The 19,776-nt window shown below is 42.5% G+C and overlaps 1 protein-coding gene across 2 annotated transcripts in view; it reads right to left on the bottom strand.

Annotated features, from left to right (window-relative positions):
- PPFIA2 (PTPRF interacting protein alpha 2) overlaps positions 1-19,394 on the bottom strand; it is a 534,766-nt gene extending 515,372 nt beyond the window's left edge. For both annotated transcript variants that reach the window (XM_067559878.1, XM_067559879.1), the window contains exons 1-2: positions 19,181-19,394; positions 885-1,135 (exon numbers count right to left, since the gene is read on the bottom strand). In XM_067559878.1, coding sequence (XP_067415979.1) covers positions 885-1,133 — 249 coding nt within the window. In that variant the 5' untranslated portion in view covers positions 1,134-1,135; positions 19,181-19,394. The remainder of the gene's footprint in view (positions 1-884; positions 1,136-19,180) is intronic.
- Between the last annotated feature and the right edge of the window lie 382 nt (positions 19,395-19,776).

Raw genomic sequence — 19,776 nt, 5'->3', positions numbered from 1 at the left:
AGCTCTTACTCCCCCAAACCAATGCTGACATTGGAGACCCCCTACTCCACTCCTCAAATGATAACACAGTGCCTCTCCTCCTTTCACTTGCATCATCAGTTATTGCGAGCCCCTCAACCAGTAGTACATCCTTAATCAACTCCACCTACCCCACCCCCAGGAACTGAATTCTCCCTTCCACCATTTTTAACAACTGCCAAGACTGGGCCCTCATTACCTCTCTCCTCAACCCATCTACACCACTTTCTTCTTCCAATCACAAACCTAAATCTCTTCAGTCACCCACTTTGGTTTTTTTAATTGATTACAAATCTTACCTTGTTTTAACCAAAAGCAAACAATTTTAAGTTTTGAAAAAATGTCAAAGTAAAATGATTGAAAAAAATAATAGATGAATAAAATGACTATTTTTTTATATTCCATTTTCAATCACAACAGATTGTGTGGTGCAACTTACTTACCATATGTAAACTAATGTGGTAACTCTACCTGTGGTAATATTAGAGAGCAAGTCCTATCTGTAGCAAGGTGTGCCTTTCAGTAGTGAACTTGTGATATCACCATCTCTCAGTTTATATTTTGTCCTACTTTCACCATCACAGATTTAATTTCAATAAACCCTGGTCAGGGATATTGTCACAACAACCAAAAGTATGAGCAGTTAGGGGACTTGATCCTGTTCCCTTGAAGTCAGTAACAAAACCCCCAGTCTCTTCAATGGTGCAAGATCAGGGCTTAAGGAATCTAATGGGAGTTTTGCAACAGACTTCAAGGAAAACAGGACTGGTTCCTTAAGAAATAATAGGTGCTGTCAATTAATACTAAAGTCAATTTCATCCATTTCCTGGTTAAGGTTATGATGAAGATTTTTACAAGTGACATACCTGTGGCAGTGCTGAATTGAGCTGTCGCTGGAGGGAATCTCTGTCGTAGATGACATCCTGAAGGCGTTGCTGTGCAAGTGACAGGCTTTCCTGAGTCTCCCGAAGGGTGTCAAGGAGACGGTCCCTTTCATCAAGCATGTTCACCATCAGTTGTTCAAAGTGAGAATCCGAGTCCGACCCGCTACTCTGGGACCCCCTTTGACTCATTGGGGTGTCCTCGTTTATCGTTGGCATCACCTCACACATCATTTCTTTAAAATGAAAAGAAAAGGGAAAAAAATCTTAGAGGAAATTAAATTCCTCATAAATCAGTCACAGAAACTGCTAGCATATTACTGCGTTGTTTCACTTCTCAACTTTGCATTTTCACTGTCAGTCCCGTGGCTGACTAGCAGGCATAAAGAAATAACTGGTCATTCAACACTGCAAAGACTTTGAATGTACTTCCTATATAAAAGAGGAAGAGATATTCAGTTCATATTAATGGTTTCACACAAAAAAATCATGTCAAAAGTTTCTTTTCATTTTAGTTCATTTTACCTTTGCTTTGCCCTCAATCATTTTCTGCTTGTTTGTATTAATGCCAGTAGCTGCCACTAATTGAAGAGTTTGGTCCTCCTGCAGGCTTTTCTACAGCAAACTCCAGATTGATCATTGATCTAGTAGTATGCTGCCTTAATAATGCAAAGTTAATCTATCTTTTTACCTAGTTATTCCTTCCCTCAGAGGGAATTACTGTCAGGTGATCTCTTGTAGTAACATGTCAAAAACTAGAGGCTCAGTGCTAATTAGTGTCCTTTTGATACCTTGTCCAAATTGAGCCAGTAGGAAAAGGGACACAATCTCATGAAGCTAATTTGTTCACATAGGTGTGGGTTTAGGGAAAAAAACAATGTCTCACTTGGTTCAGCATTTCCATTAAGATGCCTGTCATTTCCATCTCACAACTTAAATTTAGACACACATAGAATCCTGAACCTTGGGATATTGGATGCTGGGTACAACATACACAAAAACAACAAGGACATTGCAGTTCTCAAAAGCCACATATGGTAGAAAGCTTCAAAATTCAATCCAAATTACAATTATGCTTAAAATAAATATTTACCTCTATGGAAGTTAGGGTGACAAGATAGCAAGTATGAAAAAATCAGGACAGAGAGTGAGGAGTAATAGGCACCTATGTAAGAAAAAAGCCCTGAATATCAGGACCGTCCTTATAAAATTGAGACATCTGGTCACCCTAATGGAAGTCTACAGATCAGGTCACCACCAACCACCTTAACTTTGCCCTTTCATCGCTACTAAACTATACACCATTTATATACAGCAGATGTAAGTTAGATTTTGGTCTAAGGATTAGTCTTAGATCTTAAATCTTGGGAGGTTTTAAATATTAGCAAGTGTGCCTAAATTTTTTTTCGGTTTAAGAGTTTGCCTGGACATCTTGTGTAAACTAGAGTTTCTGGAAGCTTTGTCCATAATATATAAATTTCAGACCCTTCCATTATAAGCCTGCCAACATACAAAATCTTCACCATTTCACACTCTCAATACTTTTATGGATTAGCTCTGCATATTCTCTGTTTTGGCAAGGATTTAAGACTTCTTACATCTTGTATATTTTTCCTAATAGAATTTATGGAGACTTAAAATGTTCTGTACCAGCCCCATTTATCTTAAGGTCAGCCCAACGTTGTTTCAAATAGCAGGCGGGGAAAGGTACCTGAGCCACCTGTGCAAACCCACAAATCCAGCTATCACCCTCCATTTGTCACAAGCACAGATAATAATGCAGTTGCCAATTTCTCCTGGGATTTGCTGGGACAGTGATTCAGCTTTATCAGGATGAATCGGCCTTGCCCATGTTCTAAGAAGCTAGTAGATTTAAATTTCAGTTTCTTGTCTAGCATATGTAGAGTGATGAGCAGAGCAGACAGGAAACAAAATAATCTCTCTCTCAGTACTGGGTTATGAACCACTACTGTGTAAGTTTGATGGCTTGAATTTTCAGTGTTGAGGATCTCTGGCAATCAATTAGAAGGTTCTCTTTGGATTTTGAGGGTGTGAGGAAATGAGAAGGGGCAAACTAAAGGTTGTTTAAGTAACCTTCAGTGTACTTCTAAGATTTTTAGGTCTCTATTTTTTTTGTTGTTACATTGTTTTTGATTTTCCTTTTAATGGGAGCTTTCACCTTTAATTTCCATCTTAACATATGTTTTGGTTATTTGAGAAAACTCATGGGTTCTATCACATAATTAACTCAGGTATTTTGTAGATTCATCAATTTTAAATGCCAGAAGAAACCATTATGAACATCCAGTCTGACCTTCTGATTAACACAGGCCATAAATTCCAGTTGAACTATAGTATATCTAGTACAGAAAGATATCCAGTGTTGACTTAAAGACTTAAGTGCTGGGGCTTCCACCTCATCAACAAGTAAGTTGTTCCAATGGTTAATTACCCTTGCTGTTACAACCTTACTTCTAGTTTAACTGTTTTATTCCTGTAGCTAGTGTCTAGGCATTTTCTAATTGTAACAATTGTTCAGAATTTCTTATGAGACCCACAAATTTAAGCCTTGTGCCAAAGAAGCACCTGCAAACCCCACAAAAAGGCCTGATCCAAAGTCCACCAAACTCAGTTGAAAGACTCCCATTGACTTCAGTGTGGTTTTGATCGGGCCCAAAGTCTGCATGAGGATTTACAGAGTTTACAAAACATGCAGGAGTCTAAGGGCCACAAAGAAAGATGGAGAAAACAGGGTGAAGTTTGTGCTGAAGTTATAAGAGGTGCAACAACCCTCAACCGGGGAGGGAGAGGGCAGGACGGAGGGCCTATAGTGTCATTAAGACACATTTGTACTCTCCTGGTTCTGGGCTCTTCTGATGGCTGGACATGCCCCCAGCATAATTTAGATAGGAATTAGGAAACCCAAACTGTAGAGCTAACTTTTGGTGGGATTTCAGGAGTCTTTAATAAGTTCACATCCAAGGACTGCATGCTTTTTAAGGTATACATGGTTCATCAGATACTCATTTGTGATCCAGCTCCCATATATTAAATATGTACAATTATATTCTACACAGATCCTAAGATATGTATGAAGATCTCAGATAATGCTCCACTTACTGTATTGTTTTTACACCCATATAAAATCCCTTCAATTCTTCAGACAGCTCCGTGTGCTCCTTGGATTGCAGACATAAAAATACATATGGTCTATGCACATATTCCCATGTCTCTACTAGGCCTAGCATGTTGCTATGTGGAGTGCAAAGATGTTGCTCCCTTTAACAACAAAATTATTACTCATGCCTATCCCCGAAAAACATTCAGAGTCACTCACCTTACAAAGGACTTGTCAAAGAAGTTGGATTTGATCTGAAAAGGGGGTGAGGAGGAGATTTAAAATGTAGTGGTTGTGTAAGTGTCAGATCCCTCATTTTTTGAATCTCTCATCTTCTTACAACACCTCAACTGGAATGGTCTTAAACCATAATAATTCTGCCTTGGCAAAAGACCTTCCAAGCCAATCTCCAGGTAGACTAGTGAAGTTTAGTGAAGTTGGGCCGTATCAAAACCATCTCAATTGCCACTAAACAATTATTTTCAACTACCAATGGAGAAGAAGGATCTATTTAACTTCAAAGGATCTACTCACTGGTCATAGGATTCCAAAACTAAAGTTAAATGTAGAGATACAGAATTCAAAGGGAATTTAAAGAAAGATGGACTCAGCAACTTGATTCCTGGTGGTGAAACTTGCTGAGGCCCCCAATTCTGCTAGCATTACTTAGGCAAACTCCTACTGAAGGAAATGAGTAAGTATTGAGACCCTGAATGATTACCACAAGGATTATTTGGTGACTTGAATTCTTCACCATAAACAGGCTCAAAAATTGGGGTCTGATGGAGACAAAACACAGTCTTTTCTCTAAAGACAGTGTAAAAAAAAAAAAATTAGGCAGACTAGAGATTTAACTATGACATATTATTTGAATAAAAGTGAGGAAACACCAGGATATTGAATAAGAGAACCTAGGAGGCATACAAAGAGTGAAAATTGAGGTAAGGCATCCAAGTGGCATCTGAGGATTTAATTTTCACTTTAATTTTCACTGTGCTGGTTTAAAATTGTGGATATATAATATGGATAGACAAGGGTGGAGGGCTTAGCTATGAAGGTGATGGGTGCCTCATGAGAACCTTAAAAATGGATAGAGGAAAGAATAATGGTAAGCGGAAAGTACCATACGTTTTATGATTTTTTTTAAGGTAGGCCAGCAGCCCCTAAGCCTGTAAAATAATTACCTGTAATCATTGTTGTAATGTGAACTGTTCAAGACTAAGTATGGAGTTATCTGAATTAATAAAAAGAGACAAACTACTAGGCTCCTTTAAAAAAGTTTTCAAGTAAGAAACTGATTGAAATTGAAACTATGCGTAATGTTTCTGAACTGGAATGTTTAAATCTTTAGTTTTGAACAAGGGGGGGAGAGAGAGAGGAATAATCCCACAGTTCAGAATGGGTCCCCTTCAGTAGCACAACTACTTTACTGTGCCCATTACATCACTTTGGAAAGAGACACAATATTGCTCCTTGGATTCATCAACAAATATTGACAAGGACATGGATTAAAACCCCTTTCCCCAAAAAAAGGTAGGTGCTGAGTGCCTTGAATTGCCCCATGACTATGATGGGAGCTGAAGGTGTGTGGCACCTTGTAAAATCAGGGTCTAAACTGAGCCCAACAGTACTGAACGCATGTTCCTCATACCTGGGTAGTGATGTGCTCAGTTTGGGCACACAGAAAAGGGCTGAATGGCTTTACTTCCACATTACTGGAAGTAAATCAGTTTTAATTTTGCAGTTCACCTTTAATATTAAAGAACTAAAAATAAGCCTCATTTTATTTTTTAAATGATGTATTTTACTCCTAATACTCATACCGCTGACTTGTTCAGCTAGAGAATTCCATAAATATTATGAAAATACATACACGTAGTGTACTTTTATGTAGCTTTAGAATACTTGAGTCTATACTATCATTTCACAGAACAATATTTTATATCTGTAACAGTGTATGGTGAAACAACATGATACCAATCTGAAGGTTTGCACATTTCAGTAGTTTCCCCTATCATCTTCATAGAGCTTGATCCAAAGCCCGCTGTAACCAGTAGTAGTATTTTCAGTGGTCACTGGATCAGGCTCCATGTAGATGATAGGAGAAGCCACTGAAATGTGCAAACCTTCAAATTCATATCATGTTATTGCCTTCAAACACTGATGTGTACATGGAAAGTATCTGACATGTCAGTCTGTATCAGCCAGATCAAAGTGGATATCATTTGGCCAACGCTTAGAATATTAAGTGAAATCTGTACATTTTCCCCCTGTGGTCAACAGAGATTTTAAATGACAATTAAAAAATAGTCTTTCCTCAGAAGTGGTCTGTTCCTAAAAATAGCTCATTGTCACTGCATTACAGATCTGTCAAGTTATCTACTGAGTTACCTGCAACACATGTCCTCATCAAGAACAATCTGTGTAGTTGACTCATCTTTAGGTTGCAGACCTCAGCTTAAAATTAAAGATGAAGTGACTGGACATGAATTGAAACAAATTGTATATTTCAGTTATAGAAGATGTCTTTTCAAAAGCACCCCGAATAACTTAAGTTGATTTTTTTCCTTTTTTATATTTCTTATGCTCACAGATGCAGAGAGTTACTTTCACCCCTGGACTGTAAGAGCACATTTAAAATTTGCTTTATTCTGAATGATTCTCAGAAGATAAGGTATTTGGAATGCACAGAAGATGTGTGCAGTAAGGAAAAATAAAAAGTTTTCACTTGACCCCACCCAACTTGATTCCCTCGTGTCCCAATTATTAAAAAACAAAAAAAATTGTAGGACCACAACAAAATCCTCCACTTCAGGAGTAAATCATACCTACCTATGTGGTCTGGGACTTTGTTTGCCACCAGTACTCCTTTCATAAGGGGAGATTTTGGGGGTGGGAAGCAGAAATGATATTTATTATATCTTGACAAAAGCTCTTATTAGAGGAGCATACATTTAGCTCACCTTGAAGACTTCCAGCTATAAGGAAGTATTTCTAATATTACCCCATCACCTTTATACCTAACCTTGATCTTAAACCCCTTGACTTCGGTATACCCAAATATTAATTTTGCATCCAGGTTGAGGAGTCATAATTTCAAGTTACTTTTCCCATTAACAATGCCCTAAGTAGAAATTTAACTACAGTACACTCTGATCTGATTCTGTCTACAGTGACATCAGCTTTGAAGACTCACTCACCCGGCACTCCATCCCTTTATTGAACCATTTTGTATTTTCAACTAAAAAAATTGATAGTGATCGGTACAATCAGTTCTTACTGAAATGATTTATTTTCAGATGCTCCCAACAACACCACACTTAACCCACACAGTGTAATTCCTTATGGAAAATCCTTGCCATTGTCTCAGTTGCATTACATGCATATTCCTCCTCCTCCTAGTTAACGCCTTACCTCCCAGAATCTTCACTAAACTGTGAAATCACCTTTAACCAAAGCATTTTGCACTCCTTTCACACACAGCCGGGTAATCAACCCGGTGCATTAACATATGCCCTATTCCAGCCACCTCTTCTGCACGACATCACTCCGGCAACCTCCACCCAAAAAGAAGTTGACTTCATGGTTTTCACAATGAAATCCCCCCATCTCCCAAAGACCGTTACAGAGCCACATTTAAATAAGACAAGGCATACTACAGCAAGCAGCAGAGAGGAAGAATTTGCATTTGCCTCACATCTCCCCTGAGGTGGCTGGGGCTACGGAGGGACGCTGTATCTCAGAGATGCAGGGTTCAGTACCTAGTGGCTTTTACTTCGGCGTCTGCTTCTTCCGTTGATCAATGACAACCGCAGTCTCTGCCGGCTTTGATGGGGGCTCACACAGCTGGGCAGTCCTGGAGCATCTTCCTAGCAATGACGACACAGGCGTTGCTCAGAGAAAACCAAAGCCCTAGCGCCCTTCTCCCGGCAGAAGTATTTGCACGGCACCTGGGCATTTTCTTCGGGCACTTCGTCAGCAGCCAAAAGGAAAAGCGTCCATGGGAAAAATGGCATATTACAAATTTTGCTTTGGGAAGCAGAGCTTGGTTCAGACCATTGTTAGGAGGAGGGGAGGGGAGAGGAAGGCGGCTCTTAAAGCTCCAGCAGCCTCTTTCAAGCAGCAGCAGCATCTTTTACAGCTGGAGACTGGGGGTGGGGGAAGGTGAGTGTTTTTATTAAGTGCGGCCTGAAAGCCCCATTCGTCAGAATCTGCCCTTCCCCAAGCTAAGCAGCCCTAGTGTGTATAAGGAGGGACGTGCACACGGGTTAGAAGAAGTAAGAACAGGCACTAGTAAAAGAAAAGATTGCTGGCCATAGGACACTCCTGCCTCTCTCACCCTCGGATTCCCACCTCCTGGGCTACACCACGAGTGACTGCAGGCCCCTAGGTGGAGTTGCACCGGTGTAAGGGAGCAAGGGAACCCAGGCGATTTAGCTTTTGTAGCTGGAGTTTCAGACACCGGCCATCCGCATGAAAGTCACCCGCAGATCCCGGTCTGCAGGGCAAGGGGAAAGTCTGCGCTCAGGGGCGCGGTGTGCGTGGGGCCAAGCCAGCGATCCTCCTCCCCCCTTAGCTCCCGAAACGTGTGGCCTTGCTCCCGAATCCGGACTAGCAGCCCCGGGGGCCGGGTTCCAGGGGCTGCTTGGATCTAAAGCCACCACGTGCCAAATCGAATCCGCTCTTTGCTCTCATTTGGAGCGTTCGGGCAAATGCTCCTACATCGCATCTAATCGGCTAGCAAGGCTAATAGCCTGGATCCGCTACTGTAATCCGGCCGGGACAAAGCAGGGACAATAGCTGCCATAATCTGACCAGCGCCGGCTGCAGCCGTGTCATTGAATCGGATTTTGCGGTCTGAAAATACTATCAATCGCCAAGCAACTTCTTGCCAAAGCGTCCCGCCCACCAGGGTGCGCCTGCGTTGCTGGCACAGGCAAACAGGGGGCCAGGGCAGGAGGAAGGAGCTGCCGGGGGTGGGGGTGATTTCTCTCTTCCTCCTCTGCTGGGGCTTCCCCTGGAAGCTGCTGCAGTGGTTTCCACCAGCCCTTAAATAAATTCTGAAGTAATCACGTCTGCTCTGCCTGCCTCACGCACGCCCGGCTCCCCAGCTGCAGCTGCTCCGCAGCTCCCACAGTGTTAATGCTCGGACACCCGCCCCTCCGAAGAGAGACGCTAGGGCCGCGAGCGAGGCAAGAGGACACGCGAGCGGGAGGGCAGCGCTCTGCTCTGGTCTGCTGGCTGAGGAGATTTCCCGGGCAGCAGCGTGCTGCTGAAAATGAATGAATTGCTCAACACTCCAGTCTGACCTTCTATCACCTTTCAGTCAGACATTCAAACCCGATGTCTCCCCCCTCCCCCTTTTGTCTAGTGAAGGGTTTCTCTTCTCCCAAGGTGTGTGGAGACAGTCTATTGCCCCACCCCTTTCTCCACATACAAAACCCTGGGATCTAAATTAGCTGTTACTACTCAAGGAGGAGATCTTGGAGTCACTGTGGCTAGTTCTCTGAAAACAACCACTCAGTGTGCAGCCGCAGTAAAAAAAAAAAAAGAAAAACCTAACAGTGCTGGGAACTATTAGGAGAGGGACAGAAAATATAATGCCGCTACATAAATCCATGGTCTGCCCACTCCTTGAATCCTGCCTGCAATTCTGGTCTCCCCATCTCAGAAATGACATATTAGAATTGGGGAAAGTACGGAGAAGAGCAACAAAAATGATTGGGGTTTGGATAGCTGCCGTATGAGGAGAAATTAAAAAGCCTGGGATGGTTCAGAGATTGGAAATGAGATGACTAAGGGGGGTGAGGGGGGTATGATAGAGGTCTACAAAATCATGAATGCTGTGGAGAAGTGAATAGGGAATAGTTATTTACCCCCTTCAAATAACACAATGAAATTAATAGGCAGCAGATTTAAAAACAGACAAAAGGAAGTACGTGACACAATAGAGAGTCAACGTGTGGAACTCATTGCCAAGGGATGTTGTGAAGGCCAAAAGTATAATTTGGTTCAAAAAAGAATTAGATAGGTTCAAGGAGGATAGGTCCGTCAATGGCTGTTAACCAAGAGTGTCAGGGATGCAAATCCAGACTTTGGGTGTCCCTTGCCTCTGACTGCCAGAAACTGGGACTGGATGACAGGGAATCGATCCCTTGATAATTGCCTGTTTTGTTCATTTCCTATGAAGCAGCTGGTATTGGCCACTGTCTGAAGACAGGATACTGGGCTAGCTGAACCATTGGTCTGACCCAGTATGGCAGTTCTCATGCTTGTGATCAACTAAGTGTTCCAGAGCTCTCATCCCCTGCTCTCAGCAACTCTGCTAGTGCTCATGGGCCCAGAGAGTGAAGATTCTCTACTCCTCTGGATTGCCTAGGTTTCATTTCCCAGACCAGTTGTGATGCTCTTGTCCCTTGTACCTCTCCCTCATGTAACTGCTGCTATCTGGGTTCCATAGAAGTGTCCAACTAATGAAGATCTTTCTTGCCTGCATCCCCATCCCACACTCAGGGCAACAGAGTGAATCTTCTCTCTCTATCCGACTCCCCACCATCAAGGGGTCCAGAAGCAATAAAAATAAATAAAAATAATCACTCCTTACTCTGTTTCTCTTAACCTCCCTTCCCCAACTCCTAAAACATCCTAAACCCTCTGAGGTTCAGGCAATGAAGATGCCTCCTGCTGTAAACTCCACTTCCACCTCAAGGCCCCTCGCAAGGTGGGTCCATGGTGTGATCTTCTCTGCATCTTCAATCTCACGCAGAATGATCTGGAGAGGGGAGATCGCTCCTCACCAAACCCCCCTTTCACTCTGCTGCCCTCTGGCTCTGCAGAGGGAAATGCAACAAGCCCACCACTGTTTTCTCTCCCGTCCTTCTCCCCCACCCTTCTTCATGGCTCTCTCTTTTCCCCACTGGGTGAAGACTGTTTATGGCTGGGGCAACCCTCTTCCTTCAGTGACTTTCCGACCTCAGGGGAGCTTCTACCTCTATCTGCAGGTCAGTCCCCATGGGCTGCTCAAGACGGAAGACTATCCCCCTATCCTAGGCTCATTTACCATATCCCCAGTGAGGTTCAGTGTGTAGGAGCTGCTCTGACAGTCCTTTCCCTCTGAGGTTTGAGTCTCCTCACCTCAGCTTTGTGGAGACAGGAAGGTCGTAAAGAAGCCCTTCTGTCTACACCTCTGTTCCCGCCACAGGCTTCCCAAAATGGGAGACACCCACCTGATTGCTCTGTGTCAAGGTCCATAGCATGGAGAGACTGCATAGTTGCACAACATTACATGCATGTAAGGTCACCATGCTAGCAAAACTACCTCAAACACTGTCAGATGTGAAAAACAAGTTAGAAGAAAAACAACAGGGGCAAGAGAACTATTTAGTGTGTTTGGACTGAGGGAGTTAGGCACCTAAATACCTTCAAGGATCTGGGCCTTTATGTCACAGCAATCTATGGGGTTCCTTAATACTAACAGCTAAAAATAAAATTTTAAAGAGTGAGCTTTGAGTGGACAGTGTTCCTTTTACCTAGAGTATCAAAACTCCAGTGTCAGTACCAATAGAAGCTCTCTCCCTCCCACTCACATAGAGAAGTATAACCTTCTGATGAGTGGGGATTATACCTACCAGAGAGGAGAAAAGTCAGGGAGGGAAGACGGGGCGGGGGGGAGTGAGACACACACATACAAATATACATAAAAAAGCAAGGGGGGGGGGGAACAGCAGAAAACAAGAGAAAAAAATGGACTGAAAGAGGAAACTGGAGTGACATGGTACAAAGAAACTTGGGGCACCCATGTGTTCATCCATCCCTGAGGCATGCAGCTCCTACATTAAGAGGTTGGGAACCAATGAAGAAGTAGGATAATACATTACTGAAAATAAATTTACAATCATGGTTTTCAAAGTTCCTCTACTGATGCCAAACCAGCAATCTGGACTCTATATTAACTGGAAATAAGAGTTAAGTTAAAACTTGGCCCATGATTTCTAGATTGTTGGTTTGGCATGAATAGCATGAACCTGGCATGAACTTTCATTTGATAAGGGAGAAAAACATTTCAGCAAGTGAATTTTAATGTTAAGCTTCTGGGTAAACATTCATCTTTCTGAGAAGGAGAACAAACGCACAACCACTCAGCCAATGCAATCTATTCTATTCAGATTCTTTTACCAGGCTCACCACTGTGGTGGCTGATCAACTTTACAATAGAAGGTTTGGCCTCCACGTTTGCTTGTTCTTGACACTGTTGCTACCCATATGCAAGTGAACGGTGAAATACAAATAGCTAAGGAATGCTGGCAAGGCCATTAATAAAACACAGATACAAAGAAAAAATAAGTACCAGTCTGTAAGTCAGTGGGCTGCTCACCAGGCCAAGAAGGATTGAGTTTAAGGCCTAATTTACTAATTTACCTAATTTACTAATTTACTCAAGGCATAATTTACTGGTTTAACTGAAAATGTATGCAAAATACCGAAGTAAAATACTTCTTTTGCCCAATATGGGTAAAATCCCCAGAGGCTTTCCCCTCACCTCCCTCAGCCTTTCGGAGTCCATGCCCTGCTCAGGGACTCCCACAGGAGCTTTTACATTTCCTGCAATTCTGAACTCCACCAGCAGGTCACCCATTATTTTCCAGCTCAGCTGAGTTCTTGCCAGTCTTTATAAGCACTAGGTGTCCTCCCAGCTATCTCTGGACCCTTAGTCTCAGCTGCAACATAGCTGATTAGTCACAGGTGGGGCTGGGTCCTTATCTCCCCCATACAGGGAGCAGTCATCCTGGGACACACAATTCTTAATAGATAGTGAGCATTGTCTAAAATAGTCCTTCGTACCTGTCACCATTAAATGTGAAGGTTCCAAAGTGCTTAAATATTAATTAAACCTCACAACACTCCTATGAGGCAAGCAACTGGAGACCCAGAGAGGAAATGGACTTCCCACTGATTTGCATTCCCTTGGATAGGTCAAGTCATTCTCTATGTCAGAATCCTTCCTGGGTTCTAACCAATACACACAGCCCTCCTTCCCATTCATTTGATGTATAAATAGACTGTGGAATAATTCAGAAAGTCTCTCTCTCTCTCTCCTCCCCCCTCCTCCCCTTTTGACCTCCTTCCTCCTCTAATATTTGTGTTCTGAATTTCTCCTTTAAAAGTGGAAAACTATTATTGCTACATGTGATACTGCTCTACTTGACCTGCTGCCCCCAGCTTCACAGCTGCCAACTTCACCAATGAGTAAGTGGCTTCAGAATAATTTCTTATGATGTTGAGGTTACTGGAGAGTGAAGTTGCTCCTCAGAGTCAGTTCCGGGCAACTGCACCTGTATTCCTCCGCTGTGGTCCCATGAGGGCACCAACTCTAGGCCCTGGGTTAAGTAACCATCACCTCCCTCTTGGAGAGGGACCTACTTCCTTCTCCCTCCTGACCAGGGTTTTTTTCCAGGCTGCATAGTTCTCTGCTTACACTAATACTGCCAGCAAGCCAGAGTGCCTAAATAGGCCAGCATCTGCACTTTGCTTTCCCCTCAAAGACTACACACATTACCAGACTTGATAATTGCCAGTGGTTATGTGTTACCACATAGTGCTTTATAAGCAAGCATTTTTTTTTAAAGTTAAAAACAATAGAGAAAAAAAATATAAAAAACCAAAGTTCCTATAAAGCTTACCAGAGGTTATAGGACTTCTGAAGGCCAAAATCCTTCCAAGTCCTCCCAGGAAGGATTGCCCCGGGAAAGACGGTCCTGTACAGTTCTTGGATCAGAAAGAAGGCCTTGAGTCAGTTGGATGTATAGCCTGACTTTAAAAAGTCCTTTCTTTGTCTGTTTGTCTCTGGAGAATCCAGCTGAATTAGTATATGTGAGCCTCCCAGGCAGTGGCATATTAACGGGGGGAGGGAGGGAAGGGGCCAGGCCCCCAGATGCCGACTGGGGGGGATGGGCAAGACCCTTCATGATGCACGGGGGTGGGGCACAGAAGCCTCTGAGGGGCAGCTGGATGGAGCCCAGGGACAGGCGGAGAGCTGTGAGTGACCAGGAGGAAGTCCCTCTCCCCCACCACCACTACCTGCTCGCTGCGGGGTGAGGCCCCTCCCCCCACTCAGTAGGGGGAGCCGGCGCCAGATCTGATTGGGCTGCGGGGCTCAAGCGGGAGAAGCCAGCGGCAGGTAAGTGTAGGGGAAGTGGGGGCAGCGGCAGAGCCCGGCTCTGCCAGAAAGTCCCTGGGGTGCAAGAGAAGGAAAGTGGCGTGTCCCCTGCAGATAGAGACCCCTCCCTGCCCAGGGCAGCTGGAGGATGGCGCCATCTGGTGGAAGCCAGGGACACCTCCTACCCTGTGGCGGGGACCGTGAGGCGGGCGAGGGAGGAGGGGCGCAAATCCAAGCATTGGCCCCCGGGTGCCAGAGACCCATGGTATGCCATTGCTCCCAGGTAGTGGTACCTTTTGGCCATCCCACAAGATTGTTTCTTGCACTAACAGGAACTCCTTCAGAAACTCAAGACCATTTGCATAGTGTGTGTTTTCACTATTAACAGGTTTTATTTTAATAGTGCTAAAGACAGAGATACTCCACTTAGCTATGCAACAGAAGCTTCTCTGGACTGAGTTTGACTGAAAACACAGAAAGGAAGGGAGGCTGCACCCCATTAACAATTCCCCTGAGCCATTCTTTCCTGTACGGTGCACATTCTAAGTCTAGGCACAATGACCAGATCTCAGATGCACACTTGTGTTGTGAGGTTATGTAAATTTGTAGCACGCAAACCAAATCCGTTCAATGTGCCAATGCAAAAAGGATCAAATACTAAAAATCTCACCACAAAAGTTCTATGTTCTGGCATTATCGTAGATAGCACATCTCTGGATTGTTGATGTGGGGGTTGCTTGCTTGTTTTTTGGCAAACAGCAAAAAGATGGCATAGCAAAACATAGCAAAAAGTCTCTGCTTCTGAAAGCTTTGAATCGAAGAGTAAAAAATATGTGGATGCAGAGAGAAGACACGGAGACAATATTGATCAGCATGTTAGGTAGTGCTTTCAGCACATCAGCTAGCTGTTAAGTTATTTGTAGGCATCATGGGAAGAGTTTTTTAAGGAGGTATTTGAAGAAGGACAATGTGGTGGTTTTGTGGCTATCATGATGGGCTCCTCCCCCATGCATGAGAGCAAGGATGGGAGAAAGTACCAGGCTGTTTGTATGAAAATTTAATCAAGTGGGCAGTGAAGGCTGGCCCTATTGGCAGAATGGAGGTGGGAGTTGACATTGTCAGTGTGTCTAAGGGGAGATAGATAAGACATGAAGACACTTGAAAGTAAAGACATGTCATTTATGTTTGAGGCCATGGAAAAGGGGGAGCCAGTGGAGGGATGCAAAGAAAGGGTTCACATGGTCAAAGTAATGAGCAGGAAAGTGATCTCTGTAGCAGCGTTTTGAATAGCTGTAAGTGGGACAAGATTGCCTTTGTCGGAGCCAGAGAAGAAGAACGGTAGTCAAAATGATGAGGGCCTAAATGAGAGTTTTAGCTGTGTGGATGAATAGGAAAGCCCATATCTTAGATATTATGCAGAAACACTCAGCAAGATATTGAGACACCCTGGATATGAGGACCTAGATAGAGAGCCAAGTCCAAGATGACACCCAGATCATGGGCCTGTGTGACAGGAAGGATGGTGGTCCACAGTGACTGAGAAAGGAGTAGGGAGAAGGAAGATTGAGAGATCAGCAGGGAAGAGGTAGCTCTGTGAACCATCAGCACAGGGATAATTGCTGAATATGTGTTTACAAAAAAAAAATTGCCCAAAGAGAATCTCTTTAGTGTGAGGAGGGAATCAGAGACTTAGCCTACAGAACCCAGAGAAAATTCAAGGGGGATGAGGATCCTCCAGATGACATGCTGAAGGAGCAATTAGATAGGAGGAGAACCTGGGGAGGACAAAATTTAAAAAGTTTCAATGGTGCAAAAGGCAGCCAACATGTCAAGAGGGATGAGTATGAAGTACCGGTTCTGAGCTTTGACCAGGAAGAAGTCATTAGAGAATCTGGTGAGATCCATTTCAGTGGAGTACAGGGGAAAGTGAGATTGGAAAGGGTCTAGAGAGGAACATATACTATGGGGGTATAAACTAAACAAGTGCCATTACAGTGTCACCTGTGTGAAAGCACATTGACAATCTACAAGTTTTTTTCCTAATGGCCTTTAACAAACCCATCATGGCTTCAAGGGCTCCCCATGCTACCTCACTTTACATGTCTTACTTTTGAATCTCTGGTTGATGGCTACAATCCTTTTGGCAAAGGAGAACTCAGGACTTCTTTAAAGCAGTTCTCTTCCCCCTAAAGACATTCTACAGGTAGCATCAGAAGTCACTACGGTAATTTTGAGGTGCCCCATTTCAAACATTCAGGTGAAGAGAGAGGTAAGCTGGGTTCCAATATGCATGCTCACTCATTACGAGCCAATTAAAGTTGTGCATACAAATCGGATGGCAAAGCTTGTCCCTTTCAGTGAAGCTGAAGGTAGCCTGTAGCTAGGAAAGGGTAATTTATATCTGCCTTAATCTTGGGGAGTGAACACTGAAAGCTAAGGGACTGCTGGTTTATCTATCTTCTCAGCCTTGTGGAACTTTTCAAAGATGCTTTTAGTGAAGACCTAGTTTAAAGGTCTGACCACCAAGTATCTTCTGGAAAGTCCCAAGTTACTGGACTCACCTATATGTAAAAGCTAGAGTACTGAAGTGACTTTTATGTGATCAGTGAGTACAGTTTGCAGTTTTTTGTTTGCCCAAATGTGTTCCCTCCCTTTGTTACAGTCCCTAATGAACAACATTAAACTGTTTATTCACTTGTTACTCCCTTTAATGTAGTCTACTCTTGAGACATTCCATGTTAAAAACTACAGCAAAGCAGGAGTAACAGCATCCCAGTTTGTTCCAGTTAGAATAAAAAATGAAGGGTGACAGTCATGTATTAGAGTAACCAACAAACTGCATAAAGGTAGGTGAAACGGTCTCATATGGACCCATCATGCAATAATTGTTCATTTTTTATTTCCTGCACCTTCCTCTTAAGCACCCAGTACTGGCCTTTGTCAAAGGCAGGATATTGGGCTAGGTGGACTCTCGGTCTGACACGCCAGCATATTTGTATGTTCCTAAAATCCTACACTGTCCATCCAGATCTAGCACATGAGAGGGGTCAACATTTCATCATTGAAAGTAGTCATTTCTTAGCAACACAAGGACATGAAGCATCCTCCTCCTCCTCCCTCTCTGCAAGGTTAAGCAATGCAGCTTCTGCAGACTCCCAACAGAGGAAGTAAGCAACTGCTACCAAGAATCAATGTCTCATGATATTTAAAACGTTTCTCCTCCCCCACCTCCCACCACCACAATCTTTACAATAAATCACTTGGAGGCTTGAAACTGAAATCTGTTTCTTTATCCCCCTTCACTGCACTCACACACTGGTTTGTTCTGGTGTGTTTGGGGTGTGGGGGTTAGACAAATGCTGGATTTCTGGCATTAATATCTTTTAAAAGAAAAATTCAGCATTTAAACAAGAAAAACAATTATCGGAACATTAAAACTGATCATACAGGGAGCCAGGTACAAGGTCAGGGCCTTATAGAAAAGGAAGCTATTCTACTCACTACAGAGAGCTTTTCAGTTATGATCACAGAACAGACTGGGAGAAAGATGACTGGGAAGGAAGAAATTCTTGAAAGTGACCAATCTATATGGAGTTGTCTTCTAAATTAACAAAACCTGGCACTGGTAGGGCAGAAATTGCAGTATATAAAAGTATACCAGTGTACGGTATAAGTTTGGATTCACAATCAGACCTGCAACCAGACCAACAAAAAGGGAGTGTGTGGGGGGACAGTACACACTTCTGGATAAGCACTGGGGCAGCAGAAATACCCATTCACTTTTATTTTGAAAGCCAGTGTAGGCATATGTGTATGAATACACAAAAGACTATGTTGCACATCAGATAAGATGCTACACACAATATATACCCAACAAAACCTCAAAAGCAAGAAGTTGAGAAATTAAGCCATTTAACAACATGCCATTTGCTATCTTGTAACCAGAGACACACACTTCACAACTAGCACAACCACCCCCCGTGTTAATTCAGCTCTAGATCTGTTAATTCATGAATGCCAGCTTTCAAGAACTTCCTCACCACCAACACAGACCAATCAGGCTTCCCCACTTCTGTACAGTTCTGGGAAACACCACTAATTTCATCATGGGGCCACCTGTGTGTACCCAATTGTGGGATCCTAAGTATTACTAACTGAGAAAATACAAAAACTAAGATTACAATGACCATATTAACTCAGTATTGTTACTCTCATTGTATGTTTTGAGATATATATTTTTATAACACCATAATCTGTTAAGCAAGCTAGTGATAGGCAGGCATAGAACATACTCGACATAGCAGTCCTTTTATTTAGTGATATTAAGTGTCCGTGCAACCTTAACATTTCTTTAACTTAGGAAATTAAATGAAGACAAATGTGCTAAAAAAGAAATGCATTAAGGAAGAATAAGGGAGATGGGAAAGCAAATACTAAGACAAAAATACATGTATTTGCAATATCTTCGAGTGCCACTGCTAAAAACTAGTGAATTTTTCTGTGTGCACATACAGTAGCATTAACAATTTATACCGTTATTATCCAAATTATTTTCAAACTTAGTAATGACCAAGGATGTCTATAATATTTATTTACATGCCAGATATCAAAACCTCATCTATCATCGGTTATCAAAAAAAGGGAGGCGGGGAAGAGGAGAAATAATAGGTGAGCAAGGTTGGCTGGTTTTTGTTTTAAATGGGAAAAATATTTTCTTTCCCTCTTTGTAAAAGGCAAACATAGACAAAATGAACTACCTGCCCCCATAATAAATAATAATAATAGAGCAAGCCACAAAAACATCTTTCAACTCACAACAAGCTTGCAAAATTTGAGCCCCAAAAAGAGAATATTCCAGAAAGTTATCATATAAGCTTGTGAAAAGGCAGAAGTACCACTGAAAGCAGTATTTCAACCTTAATCATAGTATTTACAACTAACAAACACAACTGTAAAATACAGCAAATGGATTTCCTTAATGATAAAATTTTTACAAAAATAACTTACTGTCATCTTTGTTTATGCTCTTCCTTCACTCCAGTTTGTATTGTGTATCTTAGTGGATTTTTTTGCTCCTCCATTCTCAGTGTCCATTCTCCCATAAGGGTAGAATAATTTTTGAGCTTAATACTTCAAAACTTAAAGCGGGTAGTCAATTTTCTCTAAAACAATCTTCTTTTTCTTCAAGAAATTCTTCTGGTTCTGATTTTTCCTTAGTTTCTTAAGATGGAAACAAGTCAAATCTAATACACCCGGATGAATGGGTTATTTTATTTTTTAAAAATGAAAACAAAACTGCCCAACATTAGCATGGGAGAGAAAATTTTAGAAGTTTTACACAAAAAAAGCAGCTCTCCAGAGGGGTTACATGCAAACTTTGTTCAAGGCAGCACACAGCTGCATGTAATTAGCCAATCAGAAGCTCCTGCCTAGCAGTCTCATTAAGAAAACACAACTGTTATTTCTCAGCTGGTGATTAATAGAGAAAGCCAAAGTTTTCCAGAGCTACATCGAAGCAAGGAGATGGGTTTCCAGCTAACTTCCCAAAAGCCAAAAATATTCATTACAAAGCTGAAAGGTTTCTTTTGCTGTCACTTTAGGAC

Source organism: Emydura macquarii, unplaced genomic scaffold (assembly GCF_026122565.2).
Source record: "Emydura macquarii macquarii isolate MOO-44397 ecotype Brisbane River unplaced genomic scaffold, CSIRO-AGI_Emac_v2 contig_2205, whole genome shotgun sequence".
In the NCBI taxonomy this organism is placed as follows: Eukaryota; Metazoa; Chordata; order Testudines; family Chelidae; genus Emydura; species Emydura macquarii.
This window is presented reverse-complemented; position numbering and strand designations above follow the sequence as displayed.